Source organism: Xenopus laevis, chromosome 3L (genome assembly GCF_017654675.1).
Source record: "Xenopus laevis strain J_2021 chromosome 3L, Xenopus_laevis_v10.1, whole genome shotgun sequence".
Classification (NCBI taxonomy): Eukaryota; Metazoa; Chordata; class Amphibia; order Anura; family Pipidae; genus Xenopus; species Xenopus laevis.
This window is the reverse complement of record NC_054375.1, coordinates 104,595,692-104,609,722: the sequence shown is the minus strand read 5'-3', so window position 1 is coordinate 104,609,722 and position 14,031 is coordinate 104,595,692. Positions and strand designations below refer to the sequence as shown.

Genomic DNA, 14,031 nt, shown 5'->3' with positions numbered 1-14,031 from the left:
AACAAGAAGCTTGTTTGCTATTGAGGAATTCATAAGAATAATGGCATTCTTCATGTCTTCTTCATTGAAATCAGCTTGTATGGACTAGGGCCTATAACCGGGGCAAATGCTAAGAATATTCAGTATTGAGGAAATGCTGGGGAAATTAGACTTAGGGGGGAATTATAACAATACAGAAAATACTTTTTAAAAATATTCTTTATTTGGGGAAAATTAGGGCATGGCTTTGTTTGTCACAATAGTCTAGTCTATTACCAAGAACTTTATTCCATCATCTTTAAAAAAAATTTGCACCTGTACCTCCAATGGGCGAAACAAAGTTCTGTAACAGGTGCCCTTTAGTGTTTATTTTTGATTGCTTAAATTAAGAAGTTTGTTGATTTTTAAATCTGCATTCTTGCTTGGTATTGGAAATAAAATAGTCAATCATTTGTCTGGCTGTGATAGTATATCCTGAATACCGAAGTTTTAATTATGTTGTACACTGATTTATTACATTCATATTTAGGCTTAGTTGCCGAGCAGTTTCTAAATGGCACTGCCACACAGCTGACATACCATGGACTAAGTGAGCTGACTGCAGCCTTGCAAGAGGGAGAATTATGCGTGTTCTTCAGGAATAATCATTTTAGCACAATGATTAAACACAAGGTAGGATGTTGCATGTTATCAAAATCATTGCTGCCTAATTTTGTCTTCTGTGTTAACCAAAGTGAAATTAAGTTTATGCCTAAATGATGCTAATGTAAAGGTAAGTTGATTCTTTAGAGGTGACCTATTATAAAATACAAAATTATCTGGAAAACCGCAGGTCCTGAATATTCTGGATAACTGGTCCCATACTTTGTATTTCTTTAAAAAGCTTTCTTGCCCATGTCTAAATTGATAAAAGCAGCACTTTGCCTCCTATCTATGTGGTATTCAAAAACGTTTAAGACAGTGTGTTTTTGGTGATCTATATGCAACATAATTTGTATTCCCATGTATACTGGGCATCAAACTGTTTAGTGGAGCCCTGACATTTATGATGCTTTATATTTGTACAGATGGGAGATAAGATGCATTAAAATACAACTTTACTGCCTTCTAAAGTGTGCTTATTTATGGTGCAATGCTTTAAATATTTGATAATGTACTGCTTTTTGGATTTTAGTCTATACAATCCAGGAATCTCCAGAAAACTATACATAGTAGTGGTTGCTTGGAAAGGTATGAGGCTTTTTTACAAACAAAATAAATTTCTGAAATGTCACTCAATGCTCAAAACATTTTATAATATATATTTTTCTACAAAATGAAAGAAATAGCTTGGTACTCAAGTGGAATTCAATAAAAATCTCAGTCAGATCGAGATTTAGAGGTTGACATTAAGGAATTATAGTATATATAGTTTTCCTAGGTAAACAAAAGGTCATTTCAGGAAAGTGTTGAGTGTACAAAAGGTTTATAAAAAATAAATTAAATAAAAAATCTGGCAGTAAAAGCAAATGAATCACAAGAGACTTTTAACTGTGACAGGCTAATAAAATTGCAGTCCTTAATAATACGTTGGTTGTTGTTCATAGGCTGTGATCCCAAACCTTAAATGAATATCTCCCAATTTCTTTACGAACCACCATTTTTTTGGGCAAAAGCCATTAACAATAAAAACATATTTAGATCATGTACCCTGTGGCCTTGTTCCAATGCACCATACAGTAAACTGTACAGTAAATGTCCTAATAAATAGTAACAGTAAAACTGATACCCTATTTTCTCCATTTGTACCATATGCGATGAGAGGGAAACAATAGAAACAATGGGCTGCCTAAACTAAACCAGGCTTATAGATTTGTGAATAAATTGCTGTATCCACCTACCATCAATAGTTTAAGAAATATTAGACAGGCAAATATTTGTTCACCAGAAATTGCATCTTAATTGAGCTCTAAGAATCTAAGTCAAGGCTTTTTCCCATAATACCCCTTTACTGATCTTAAGGCTGATCCCTTCTTCAACTACTCAGGCCCCTCTTAATATATACCTAACCCCAGCCATATATGAAGCCCATCCAAGGGGATGTAAAGGCAAAAAAAATAAAATCCCATTTTTACTTTCTTTAATGAAAAAGAAATCTATCTATACTTAAGAAATTAAGTTTAATTTAGCAATTCTAAGTAAACTTTATGTTTCTTAACTGAACTACTATTGTACCTATTGCAGGAAACCTCAACACTGTCAATCTTTCTGTGCAGGGTGAACTGTACCTTCTTGTAACAGACCAAGGATTTCTTACTGAAGAAAACATAGTCTGGGAGAGTTTACACAATGTGGATGGTGATGGAAACTTTTGCAACTCTGAATTCCACCTAAGGCCTCCATCTGATCCTGAGGTTGTGTACCAAGGACAGCAAGCCCAAATTGATCAGGTACACACAAATGATGTTTCCCATTGTAGCGTAGTTCTTGCACTCTAATCCTCTTCTCCAGTATACATTGTGCAAATGTGGATGATATTGAGTAAGGTGTTCTGCTCCTTAGAACTTGTGTGTGCCATCAATGGACAAGATATGTCTTCTCTGTTAGTACAGGTAGCAAAATGTCTGGCTACAGTAGTAGAATTGTTTGGATCCTGTATATTACGTATATGTTCCCTGATTCTCTCTTTTTTAATTTGCTGCTTGTTTGTCCAACATGTTAAACTATCTGATGGATATATCTAATTTGTAACCATGTTGTGGATTGGCCTTTCTGAAGGTGTTCTTGATTGGTCCATTTCCAATTACTGCCCACACTTAGGATTGGCGGTTAAATACGTGTTTGATTGGTCCTTTTTCATTTAAATACGACTGTGTTTCAGTGTTTGTTCAGCCTATGACTAATTGCCCTAAGGCACGAAACGCGTAAGGCTTTTACGGTGATGTTTTTGCTACAATAAAAAGTTTTTTTACTACTTCAATCTATGGAGTGTTGTCTGGTATATGCCAGCCCTTCATTATTATCCATCTGGAAATAACAGCCGCCTTGATGAAGTGATACTTATCCAGACATTTGGCTCAGATTGCTCAGTGTCAATATATGTATCTCCAGGACCCGCAAACTTTAGTTGCTGAGGAAATCTGATTTCTTCCTGCATTTTGCTTTGTTTCAAAAAAAGAAGATCTGTTATTCCCAGGATCTTTGGTCTTCTAGCCTATGTAAAATAAGCTACATATAAAATGTAATTTGTTTTTATTGAGAAAAAAACGTAGTATTGCATCCGAACAATAATGCTCCTTGTACATTTCACAACATAACTCCCTATGCTGCTTTAAAATGGGAAATTAAAATGGGCTGAATCATTGTGCACAATTAATTTTTGGGTTTGGAACCCCCTGTGAATAAAACACTGCTTTACCCCTGTTGTCACATGATACATGATAATGTAAGTTGTGCTGTTGATAGACTGGTAAAATGGGAGTTGTAAACTACAACCATTTTATCTCCAGCAAGTGCACTTTTGTTAAAATGATAGACACATTCCCAATAATGTGTCAGTATTAATAAAATCGCATGGGAAAAATATTTTTTCTGTGAAAAAGTGCCTTCTAAGCTGACCTCCAACCCATTGGTACCTACAGCAATGCCTGGAAGAGATAGCTGTGAGAGCCCTTCTTTCAGTTACACTGGGCTGGAGCAGTGTGATCCTTCCATAGGAGTAGAACTGGACACCATTCTCCAGCCTTTTAAAGGATTATGTGCCTCAAACCTAGTTTGACCACCTAGTCTGTGCTTTTAGGAATCTGAAGCTGTGTTAGAGTTTTGGCTTTGGTAAGTACTACTGGGTTGAGGTGGCTTGGGGCACTTTTCTAAGGGAAGAATTTTGTGGATTTTTATAGAAATGTGTCCGCATCGCTTTAAAAAGTACTCCTAATTAATCCCATCAGGACTCTAATTTATGTCAAGAGTCTAGCAGAAAAATCCATTTGATTTTCTCCATTATTGTGGAATCCTACTGATGTGTGTGTATGGTGATTGAATACCGCTGTCATAATGTTTGTATGGCCATTGATAGAGCTTATGAAACCTAGCTACATTATTTAGCAGTTCTTTGACAATAGCTGATGGCTGCTGTTTCCTCTAATTACTTGGCATTCATGCAGCAGATTACCAATGGATTTGCATAGCCTGCTTAGTGCACCTCAGGGTTTCATCTACACAGCTCCATGTCTAAATCATCTTGTGTTCATTAATAACCTTAATGGTCTGTCTTGACAAAAAAGCCCAAAGTATTTTAATAGATTGTTAAATTAATACTAAGTATTTGTAAAGCATTAACAATCATAGTGAACATAACATATGATTATATTTATGTCCTTTCTCTCTTTAAGTTAGCCTAACTGTTTTGTCATAATATGCACTTCAGCAGTGATTGGTTTAAAATATTTTCAAATGTTTTGACTTGCAGGATTATCTGATGGCTCTGTCACTACAGCAAGAACAGCAAAATCAAGATATCGACTGGGAGCAAATCCCAGAAGGCATCAGTGATCTAGAACTGGCTAAAAAACTTCAGGAGGAGGAGGACCGCAGAGCCTCACAGTATTATCAAGAACAAGAGCAAGAGCAAGCGGCATCAGCGGCTCCACCCCAGGTATTTGCATAAAATTGTCAGCTTCCTACAAAACTGCTTTTGGCTGCAAGAAAACACTGATACTGTATGCCCAGAAGCAAATTTTATGGATTTTAGAGGTTACAGAATGCAGCCATATCAGACTCACTTTATCTTATTAATTTATGGTACGTAATTTGTGTCTTTTTTTTTTTAAGCAAGCTATGCCCTTTCACTTTAAGGTAGTGTTTATTAGACTTCTGTTTGAGCCCCCATTTTAGGTCCAACATTAACTTCACTGCGTGATTTTTTTTATTGTTTCTTCCACTGAAGAAGTTGCAGTGGGACTTGGATTTTTACTATTTCTTATAGCTACCAGGGAGATGTTATCTTGTGTCAGGGAGCTGTTATCTGGTTGCATTCCCATTGTTATGCTCAGAGCCGGGCCAGGCGCCATAGGCAACCAGGCTGGCCAGGCTCCCTAGGCAACCTGGCCCGTTGCGACAGTGGCTAATTGATGCAGTGCGTGCATGCATGAATCGTTGCAGTGCATGCTTGTGCAAATTTAATCTGTACTTGCACAAAACAATGCGCCAAGCGAGCAGAAATGCAAAATGACTGGGATAGAGAACAAGCAGTCAGGGAGAGCAGGGACCGGACGTGGGGTAGGCGGCAGAGAAGGTACGTGCCTGGTGTGCACCCCCCCAGCTTTGCGCCCTAGGCACATGCCTACTCTGCCTACCCCTAGTTCCGTCCCTGGTTCTGCTGATCAGCTACTGGGGAAAAGGGTTGGGGGTGATATCACTCCAACTTGCAGTGCAGCAGTAAAGAGTGACTGAAGTTTATCAGGGCACAAGTCACATGACTAAGAAAACTGATTTAAAAAATAAATATAAAAAAAAACAATTTGTTTGCTCTTTTTAAAAAATGGATTTCAGTGCAGAATTCTGCTGGATCAGCACTATTAACTGATTTGTCTTGGGAAAAAAAAAACAAAAAAAAAAAACGAAAGAACATAATAGAATACAGCACATAAACCTCAAGCGTTAATACATTTAAGAATGATTGCCTCCGGTGACCAATTGTAAGTGCCAGTGTTACAACACAGGCTTCTGGCTATTCTTTGTCTAGCACAAAATTCTTGCATATAAACCTCCCCAGAGTGAAGGGTACTTGGTCACATGTGCAGTAAATGATATAGAGGCAAAAGCAGATTGCTTCCTTAAAGTGGATCTGTCCTTTTCAAATTAAATACATGAAATACAAATTTTATATAATTTTTTATTAAAGCATTCATAGCTGTTGTAAACTCATTTAAAAACCTTAGCTGTCAATCATATATTGTCTGCCCCTCCTCTTTGCCTTAGGTATAGAGGCGGGGCAGACAATTACTTCCACTTTCCATTCAGCACTTTCTAGATGTCACTGCTCTCCCCACATTCCCCCTCTCTCTTTACAATTTAATTGTGTAGCCAGGGCATGGGGATGGACATCAGGTCCCCCATTCTGGTGCACAAACAAGATTTTGAGATAATGTAAGGCTTGTCTTAATAACAGTGTAGACAAAATGGCTCCTGCCTGCTTGCTATAATTATGAATTCCCAGACTGAAGGAAACAAGATTCAAATACTTTATATAGTTAGCCATATGAAATATTCTGGAGCATCCCATGCAGTTATGCTTTGCAACAACTCACTATACTTACTGATGTATTTGCCGTGGGTACTTTTACTGGCCAAAGTGTTCACTTGTCACTATCACAGGGTAGGGGTGGCCCAGAAGAAGACCAGGGGGGAATGGTTTAATGCTGATCACACACAGCAGCCATATTTAAAAGGCTTACAATGTACCATTTAAATGGACATCACATAGAACTGGACAGTCTAAACATGCCTTTTATACAAAGGTGGCCCTCTTACTCACCCATTATCAATAGATCAAGGACATACTAATACTACTAAAAAAATGCCCTCCCCTTTAAACAAAACAGGGATTGTTTGTCCATATATTGCAATATATTCAAACTGGCCAACTACATCATACCCTGGTATGCCCAGTCCTACACTCAACTTTCATCTGATTCATTCTACTGCTTCATTATACATTTTACACTGGGATTAAGTTTTGCCTGCAACTTATTTGCTTTCAGTATTAAACTCCCAAATGGTTGTCCTTTTATAGCTACCACTGGGATCACCTGACTATAGCTGGGAATGATGGGAGTTACAAAATGGAGCTGGCCACTGCTTCTGTATAAACTGTTACAAAAAATGGAAAGTTGTGCTCACTACTAAATTATAAACCATTAGGCAGGGGTTCAGTGTAGCTACTGCACAAAATGTCGTAATGTCATTAAATGGGATCTATTGCGAAAATAAAAATTTAACATAGGCTTCATCTCATTGATATAAGAAACTGTCTGAATATAATCAATTAAAATTTCTGTACCGTTTATGAAATAATCAAGTGAAGAGAGACAGGTTGTTTAGAGAGGGAGAGTGAAGAGTAACTTCATTATTTCATAAACAGTACGGAATTTTCAATTGACTATATTTTAGGGATGCACCGAGTTTGGGATTCGGCCAAGATTTGATCTTTTTTGGCAGGATTTGGCTGAATCCAAGTGCATGGCCGAGCCAAATCAGAATCCCTGTGACCGTCACACAAACAAGGAAATTAAAAAAATGTAACCGTGTACTGCACGTGCTGTTCTTTCCCCCTTGTTTCCCTAATTTACATATGTAAATTAGGATTCGAAACAGTTTGGGATTCGTATGAACAAAGGATTTGGGATTTGGTGCATCCTTACTACCGGGATGTTTTAGCTAGATATAACTTATATTAAATTTTCAGGACAGATTCTCTTTAAAGGGATTGTCATGATTTGTATGGTGTCGTTTTTATTTCTTAATTACACTGCAAATAATTCATTCTCCAATATAAAATTTAATTTCTGAAGAAATAAGTGTATTTTTTAGTTGTAATATTGGTGTGTAGGCGCCATCTCAGGTAATTTTGCCTGGTCATGTGCTTTCAGAAAGAGCCAGTGCTGCACTATTGAATTGCTTTCTGACAGGAGTTGTTTCTCCTACTGAATGTTACTTATTTTATTTATTTATTTATTTATTTATTTATTATTTATACTATTGAGTGCTGTTCTTAAGGGAGCTGTTATTTTGTGTTAGAAAGCTGCTATTTAGTTACCTTTCTATCGTTCAGTTGTTATACTGCTTGGGGTAAAGGGAGGAGTCATATCACTCAAATTTTCAGTACAGCAGTAAAGAGTGACTGAAGTTTATCAGAGCACATATTCACATGACTGGGGGCTCCTGGGAAACTGACAATATGTCTAACTCCATGTCAGATTTCAAAATTATAAAACAGTTTGCTCTTTTGAAAAATGGATTTCAGAGCAGAAGGACCTCTTTTCTCTGTCTGTATGATTTTTTTGGTCACAGCCTAATTGCACCTCTGACTTATAGTTTAAGATTTAGTGGTGAGAAAAGTTTTTTGCTATTCTTTCCCCCTTTCCCATTCTGCTGTTAGACTGGGACTCAACCATATTTATTCCTGTTTCAGGGAGCACAGCAACCACTGCCTCCTTCAAGTCCATCCAGCAGCCGACCAACCACTAGCGTTGAAAAAAAGAGGAAAGAGCCCCGGGAAAAGGAGAAGGAAAAGAATTCATGCATCCTATTGTAACACAGCTAAAATCTGAGATGCATTATGAAAAGGAATGACCGTAGGTGAAGGAAAGCTATTGAAGACCCCAGTTCTTATACCATCTGTGCCTGATAAACCCCTCACTGTTTCAATGGGGAATTTGTTACAGACATTCTGTAGACTTTAGCACTTACTACTCATATTTATTTGGAACACGTCACATTATCATTGCCAAGAAGTACAGCGTATACAACCTATATATTCTGGACTCAGCCCCCTTTTCTACAATATTTATATGCTTCACTTTTATCCTTAATAATAAAATGTATTTAACTTATAATAGAGAGAGAGGAGTATAGATTATTTTCCATCAAAAACACTAATGAAAGCAACGGATTGCTGAAGCCTGCAGTGGGGATGCTTGAGAAAAAGATTTGGAAAAGGATGGATCGGTAGAGACTGAGATGCTGCTTTCACATCAATATTTGATTCATCCCCACGGAGCTTTCAGGAACATCATCACAAGATCTGTGCTGTTCTGCACTCAATCAATTGATCAGCCACAAGCTCTTGCTCAGAGGAAATGTACAGCTTTTTTTTCACCTTAACCAATATTAAGGAAATATTTACTCCAGAACCATCATGGTGTCTGGGTACTATGCCCAAAATGGCAGGTTTTAATGTTTTCTGACAAAATACACTTTTAACAGAATGGACCAGAACAACTACCATGTCTTTGTTTTGTATATATAGATATTGTTCCACAGGAAGTCTAGTAGAGCGAAGTGATTAGATTGTGTGCGGCTTTGTGTTTAGACAGTCGGAACCTTGAAGTAATTTGCCTTTTAGACCATTACTATAGCTACTGCTGTGCTTAACCACCAAACCACTAAGTTTATGCTTTATTGACGGCACTCTTAAGGTTAAAGTTGGGGTGAATTTTAAAAGGGTAAAAGCTCTGATTTCATCAAGTGCAACATATAGATATAGACCCTGAAAATGTATATGAACTATTTTGGCTGAATCGTTGTCTTATGAACAGCAGTTTCTAGTTCAGCTCTATGGGGTTTAAGGGCATTGGCTAAGGCAGTGATCCCCAACCAGTAGCTCGTGAGCAATTTGTTCTCCAACCCCTTGAATGTTGCTCTCAGTGGCCTCAAAGCAGGAGCTTATTTTTGAATTCCAGGCTTGGAGGCAAGTTTTGGTTGCATAAAAATCAGGTGCACTGACAAACAGAGCCTCAATGTAGGTTGATAATCCACATCCAGGGGCTACTAAATGGCCAATCACAGCACTTATTTGGCCCCCCAAGAACATTTTTCATGCATGTGTTGCTCCCCAACTCCTTTTACTTCTGAATGTTGCTCACGGGTTCAAAAGGTTGGGGATCCCTGGGCTAATGTGTTGAAACCATAGGACAGCAAAGAAGAATTTCTAATCCCATTTTACTATCCATTTTATATGAATACTGACTGCATTATATGAATAGGAGAACAACCATAGTTGCAGTAGGCAAAACATTATTTTGAGTGCAATCGCCATGTTTTTTTTTTACCTCCGATGAGCCTCCCCTCCCCCATAGTTGCAGTTGCCAGGGGAAGATTAGCCTTACAAGGACTCCATTGTGTCAATCGATGTAACTGCTAAAAATACAGGGGGCTGGATGAAAAATACAGAACAGGGAGCAGGATGAAGGCAGCAGCAGTGCAATTATATGGAAGCGCAAGGAACACAGGTTGATGCAACCACCATTAATGAGTAGCATTTTTCGTGCGACACTGACCCCCTATTTACTCTTGTCGAGGGTCACTCATGATTTTCCTTGATGTCAGTAGGAGCCCATCCTGCTTTGATTTACTGGGAGTCACCACTTTTAGTGGCCATTGCCTCAAAGGTACATTTGATTTTGTAAATGATGCATTGTATTAAAATGTTGTTTATATTGCTTTACAGTTCATCTTAAGAGAACAGTCATTTTACATGGAACCAGTGTGCATTTGTGAGTGTGATATTAGATATTACTTCTGAAATCCTTCCAGAAGTTCTCTACTCGGTTTTGTTCATTCCTTTTGCGCACCACTTCATTCACTTGCCAACAGTTTATTGCTTCATGAATAGGGACGTCCATCTTGTAGCTTTCTGTCTGTCAGGACCTGTTGGAGGATGTCGTTCAGCTACAACTACATACAGTTTGACACCAATGATTATGATGTGATCTTCCAGATAACATTGGATGTTTTTGATTGGATTACTGATACAGTTTCAGATGCCGAAATGAAAGTCCTCCAAGAACAGTGATTCCCAACCAGAGGCTCATGAGTAACATGTTACTCACCAATCCCATGGATGTTGCCCTAGTGTCCTTAAAGCAGGTGCTTATTTTCGAATTCCAGGCATGAAGGCAAGTTTTGGTTGCATAAAAACCAGGTGTACTTCCAAATAGAGCCTCCTGTAGGCTACCAGTCCACATAGGGGCTACCAAATAGCCAATCAAAGCACTTACTTGGCACCTCCAGGAAGTTTTTTCATGCCGGTGTTGCTCCTCAACTTGTTTTACATTTGAATATGGCTCACAGTTGTGTTGGGGACCCCTCCATGCAAGAACAACTGAGGGTTCTGACTGACAGCTTGTATTAGTTTTAGATACTAGCAATCGATTTCTAACGTAGCTCCTATTAATGTATTATTTACTTGCAGGAAACCCCAGTTTAAAGACGAGTATGTTCATTACAGATCTTGCATTGCACCCACATAAACCAGGGAGCTTGAAAGGGATGTCTATTGTATTTTATACTGGGTTTCTTTTACAGCAAGTTATCCTTTTATATTTCTCTGTGATGTACAAATGTAGCCAATGTCTTTCTCTTCTCTTTTATCCTCTCCTTTCGTGTAAGCAGATCTTTCTAGTGTAGTGCTTGATAAATTCCTGTATACTGTATTGACAGCTATTAATACTTATACTGTTATATAGTGCTAATTGATGGTAATGTTTCTGACTTCACTCCTGGTTTTATTTGTTACAGAAAATGTGCATTAAGGGATTTTTTCTTTTAAAGAAATGGACAGCTGTCATTAACCAGACACAAAGTACCTGGACTACTGACATTAAAGGTTGATTATGATTTTATGTTCTCCCTTTGCATTTTTTTCCCAAGGAATTGTAATCGCTATAAAACATTTATTATAATGGACGTTCATTACTCAGAAAGGTTTTTATTCTTTACTTTTCTTCCATTGAGACATTCGATGGTTCATGAATCCTTGGGGCCTCTGCCACCTTAGCTGTTCTGATCACCAGTACATTTTAGATATTAAAGGAGAACTAACCCCCCCCCCACGAGATATAACCAGGCCCGGACTGGCAATCTGTGGGTTCTGGCACATGCCGGAGGGGCTGCTATAAGTAGAGTTGCCACCCGGCCGGTATTTTACCGGCCTAGCCGGTAAAACACCTGCCGGGGCCGGTATTGCAAATTTACTGGCAATGCAATTGCCGGTAATTTGAAATACCCTTTAAAAAAAGCCCCTGGCCTGCCCCCAATTCGAAAATAACTTACCTTTTTTTCCCAGCGCTGTGCGATGTTGCTCCGCCCCTTTTGTGGCATGCCACGTAGCTCCGCCCCTTTAACGTCACAGACCGCCCCCCACTGGCCGGTAAAATTTTTTAATAAAGGTGGCAACCCTAGCTATAAGGTTCCATAGAAAGTCCGCATTTAGTCAGCTGGTGGGGGCTGTTTGGGCCTCTTTGTGGGCTAATTGGGCCTCTGTGTACCTGAAATGCCAGGGCCTATTTTAATTCTTAGTCTGGACCTGGATATAACAGTCCTCAATCTGCCCCAACCCCTTTACCTCTCCCTCTCTGCACAGTGTATTACCTATATTAGTGCTCCTATTGGGAATCCTGAGTGCAAGAAGCAGAGCCATCTTTTGTCCATTCATATCCTTTTCGGGTCTGTACATCGACAAAGCCTGCAGGCACATGCTCAGTTGGGGCAAGTCAAGAATCCGCTTTCACTGCACATGTGCCTGCATGCATTTCAGAGGGACCAGGTAACTGAACAGTTCTGTCTTTTGCCTCCACTCTTCTTCCTGCATTATTTCTGGTCAGGTGACCTGAGGCAGCACAGACCATCACAAAATGGAGTTGAGGCAAGACATACAAGTGTACAATATTTACTTATACCAGTTTAAGACTTGAATATGCAACTTGATTTGTTATACAACAGTTTAAATATTCAAGATGGGGTAAGTTTTCCTTTAACTGCAGGTTTTAGGGAGCAGTTGTGGTTATATTTCCATTGTTTTAGTGATTGGGGAAGGGGGGTGACATCACTCCCAACACAGCAGAAAGTTAGTCACATGACATGTCTATCCCTATGTCTGATTTAAAAAAAAAAAAAAAAAAAGTTGCTCTTGAAAAATGGATGAAAGATTCTGCTGGAGGAGAGCAATTAACATTGTAAGCCACCATTTCCCATGGCAGAATCCCTTTAATAGTCCAAAATATATATCCAACACCAATTTTAAAATTACAATTGGTTTAAATAATTTCTATCCGCTTGATCCCCTATATCATCAAAAATTTCAGCGGTTTAAGATCCGCTCACCGTTGGTAGTAATTGGCCCGGGTGCACCTGCCCCGAGCCCTGCGTTTAATACACAGTCTATCCCACGTTCCTTCCAACAGTTGTTTGTATTCATAGATCAATATGTATAAGGATCATCTTACCCTCTCCTTGGGGGTGACCCGGGTGCTGCCGCCCCGAGTCTGTCGCTAAGGGAGACGTTTTCAACTATTCACATCCAAGTCGTCGCGGCCCACTCCAAAGTCAAAGGATCGCTCATAGGTTGTTGGTTAAAAATTCATCCTTTATTGGTTACATCAGTTTAAAAAAAGAAATGCTAACACATGGTCTGACGCGTTTCGTAACCATGTACTTCATCAGAGACCTGAGCATGCTCAGTTCCATACCACTATTTATACCCACATGGGGACTTCCCCCTCCCCTTACACAAAGGTGAACTAATTAAAACTTTGCATTGATTAACACCACATGCAAACAATCAAAATTGAAGAGAAAAAAAAATATATATATAAGAAAAAAGAGAAAAGAGAAAATTCTTAAAATAATCAGTTTAACATTTCTAATTCTGCAAACAAATTCCCATCACTTTGATACATTGTTGCATACATTTAAACATTTTTCTCCATATTGCCACAGTTTCAATCTAAGTTATATTAATATGTTTCACTTTTTAAGATACCACTTCCAGTTATATGTGGATATAAAGTTTTAATATGATGATTAATATGTTCTATTAATTTAAAGGATGTCCTTTTTAAGTTTTATTCTATTTCATTTAATTAAAGATTATTTTTTGCGATCCCTATTTCATTCCACAGAGCCTATTCTATAAAGCAACTATCAAAATGGAGTTTAACCCCCGCAGGGGTTAAACTCCATTTTTGATGTTAGTTGCTTTATAGAATAAGCTCTGTGGAATGAAATAGGGATCGCAAAAAATAATCTTTAATTAAATGAAATAGAATAAGAATAAAACTTAAAAAAAGGACATCCTTTAAATTAATAGAACATATTAATCATCATATTAAAACTTTATATCCACATATAACTGGAAGTGGTATCTTAAAAGGTGAAACATATTAATATATCTTAGATTGAAACTGTGGCAATATGGAGAAAAATGTTTAAATGTATGCAACAATGTATCAAAGTGATGGGAATTTGTTTGCAGAATTAGAAATGTTAAACTGATTATTTTAAGAATTTTCTCTT

The 14,031-nt window shown here is 38.1% G+C and overlaps 1 protein-coding gene across 1 annotated transcript in view; it reads left to right on the top strand.

Moving 5' to 3' along the window:
- The window catches only part of mindy2.L (to MINDY lysine 48 deubiquitinase 2 L homeolog), a 28,039-nt gene extending 19,087 nt beyond the window's left edge, over positions 1-8,952 (top strand). The window contains exons 6-9 of the mRNA XM_018253025.2: positions 509-651; positions 2,235-2,408; positions 4,427-4,612; positions 8,150-8,952. Coding sequence (XP_018108514.1) covers positions 509-651; positions 2,235-2,408; positions 4,427-4,612; positions 8,150-8,272 — 626 coding nt within the window. The 3' untranslated portion in view covers positions 8,273-8,952. The remainder of the gene's footprint in view (positions 1-508; positions 652-2,234; positions 2,409-4,426; positions 4,613-8,149) is intronic.
- The last annotated feature ends 5,079 nt before the right edge of the window (positions 8,953-14,031 follow it).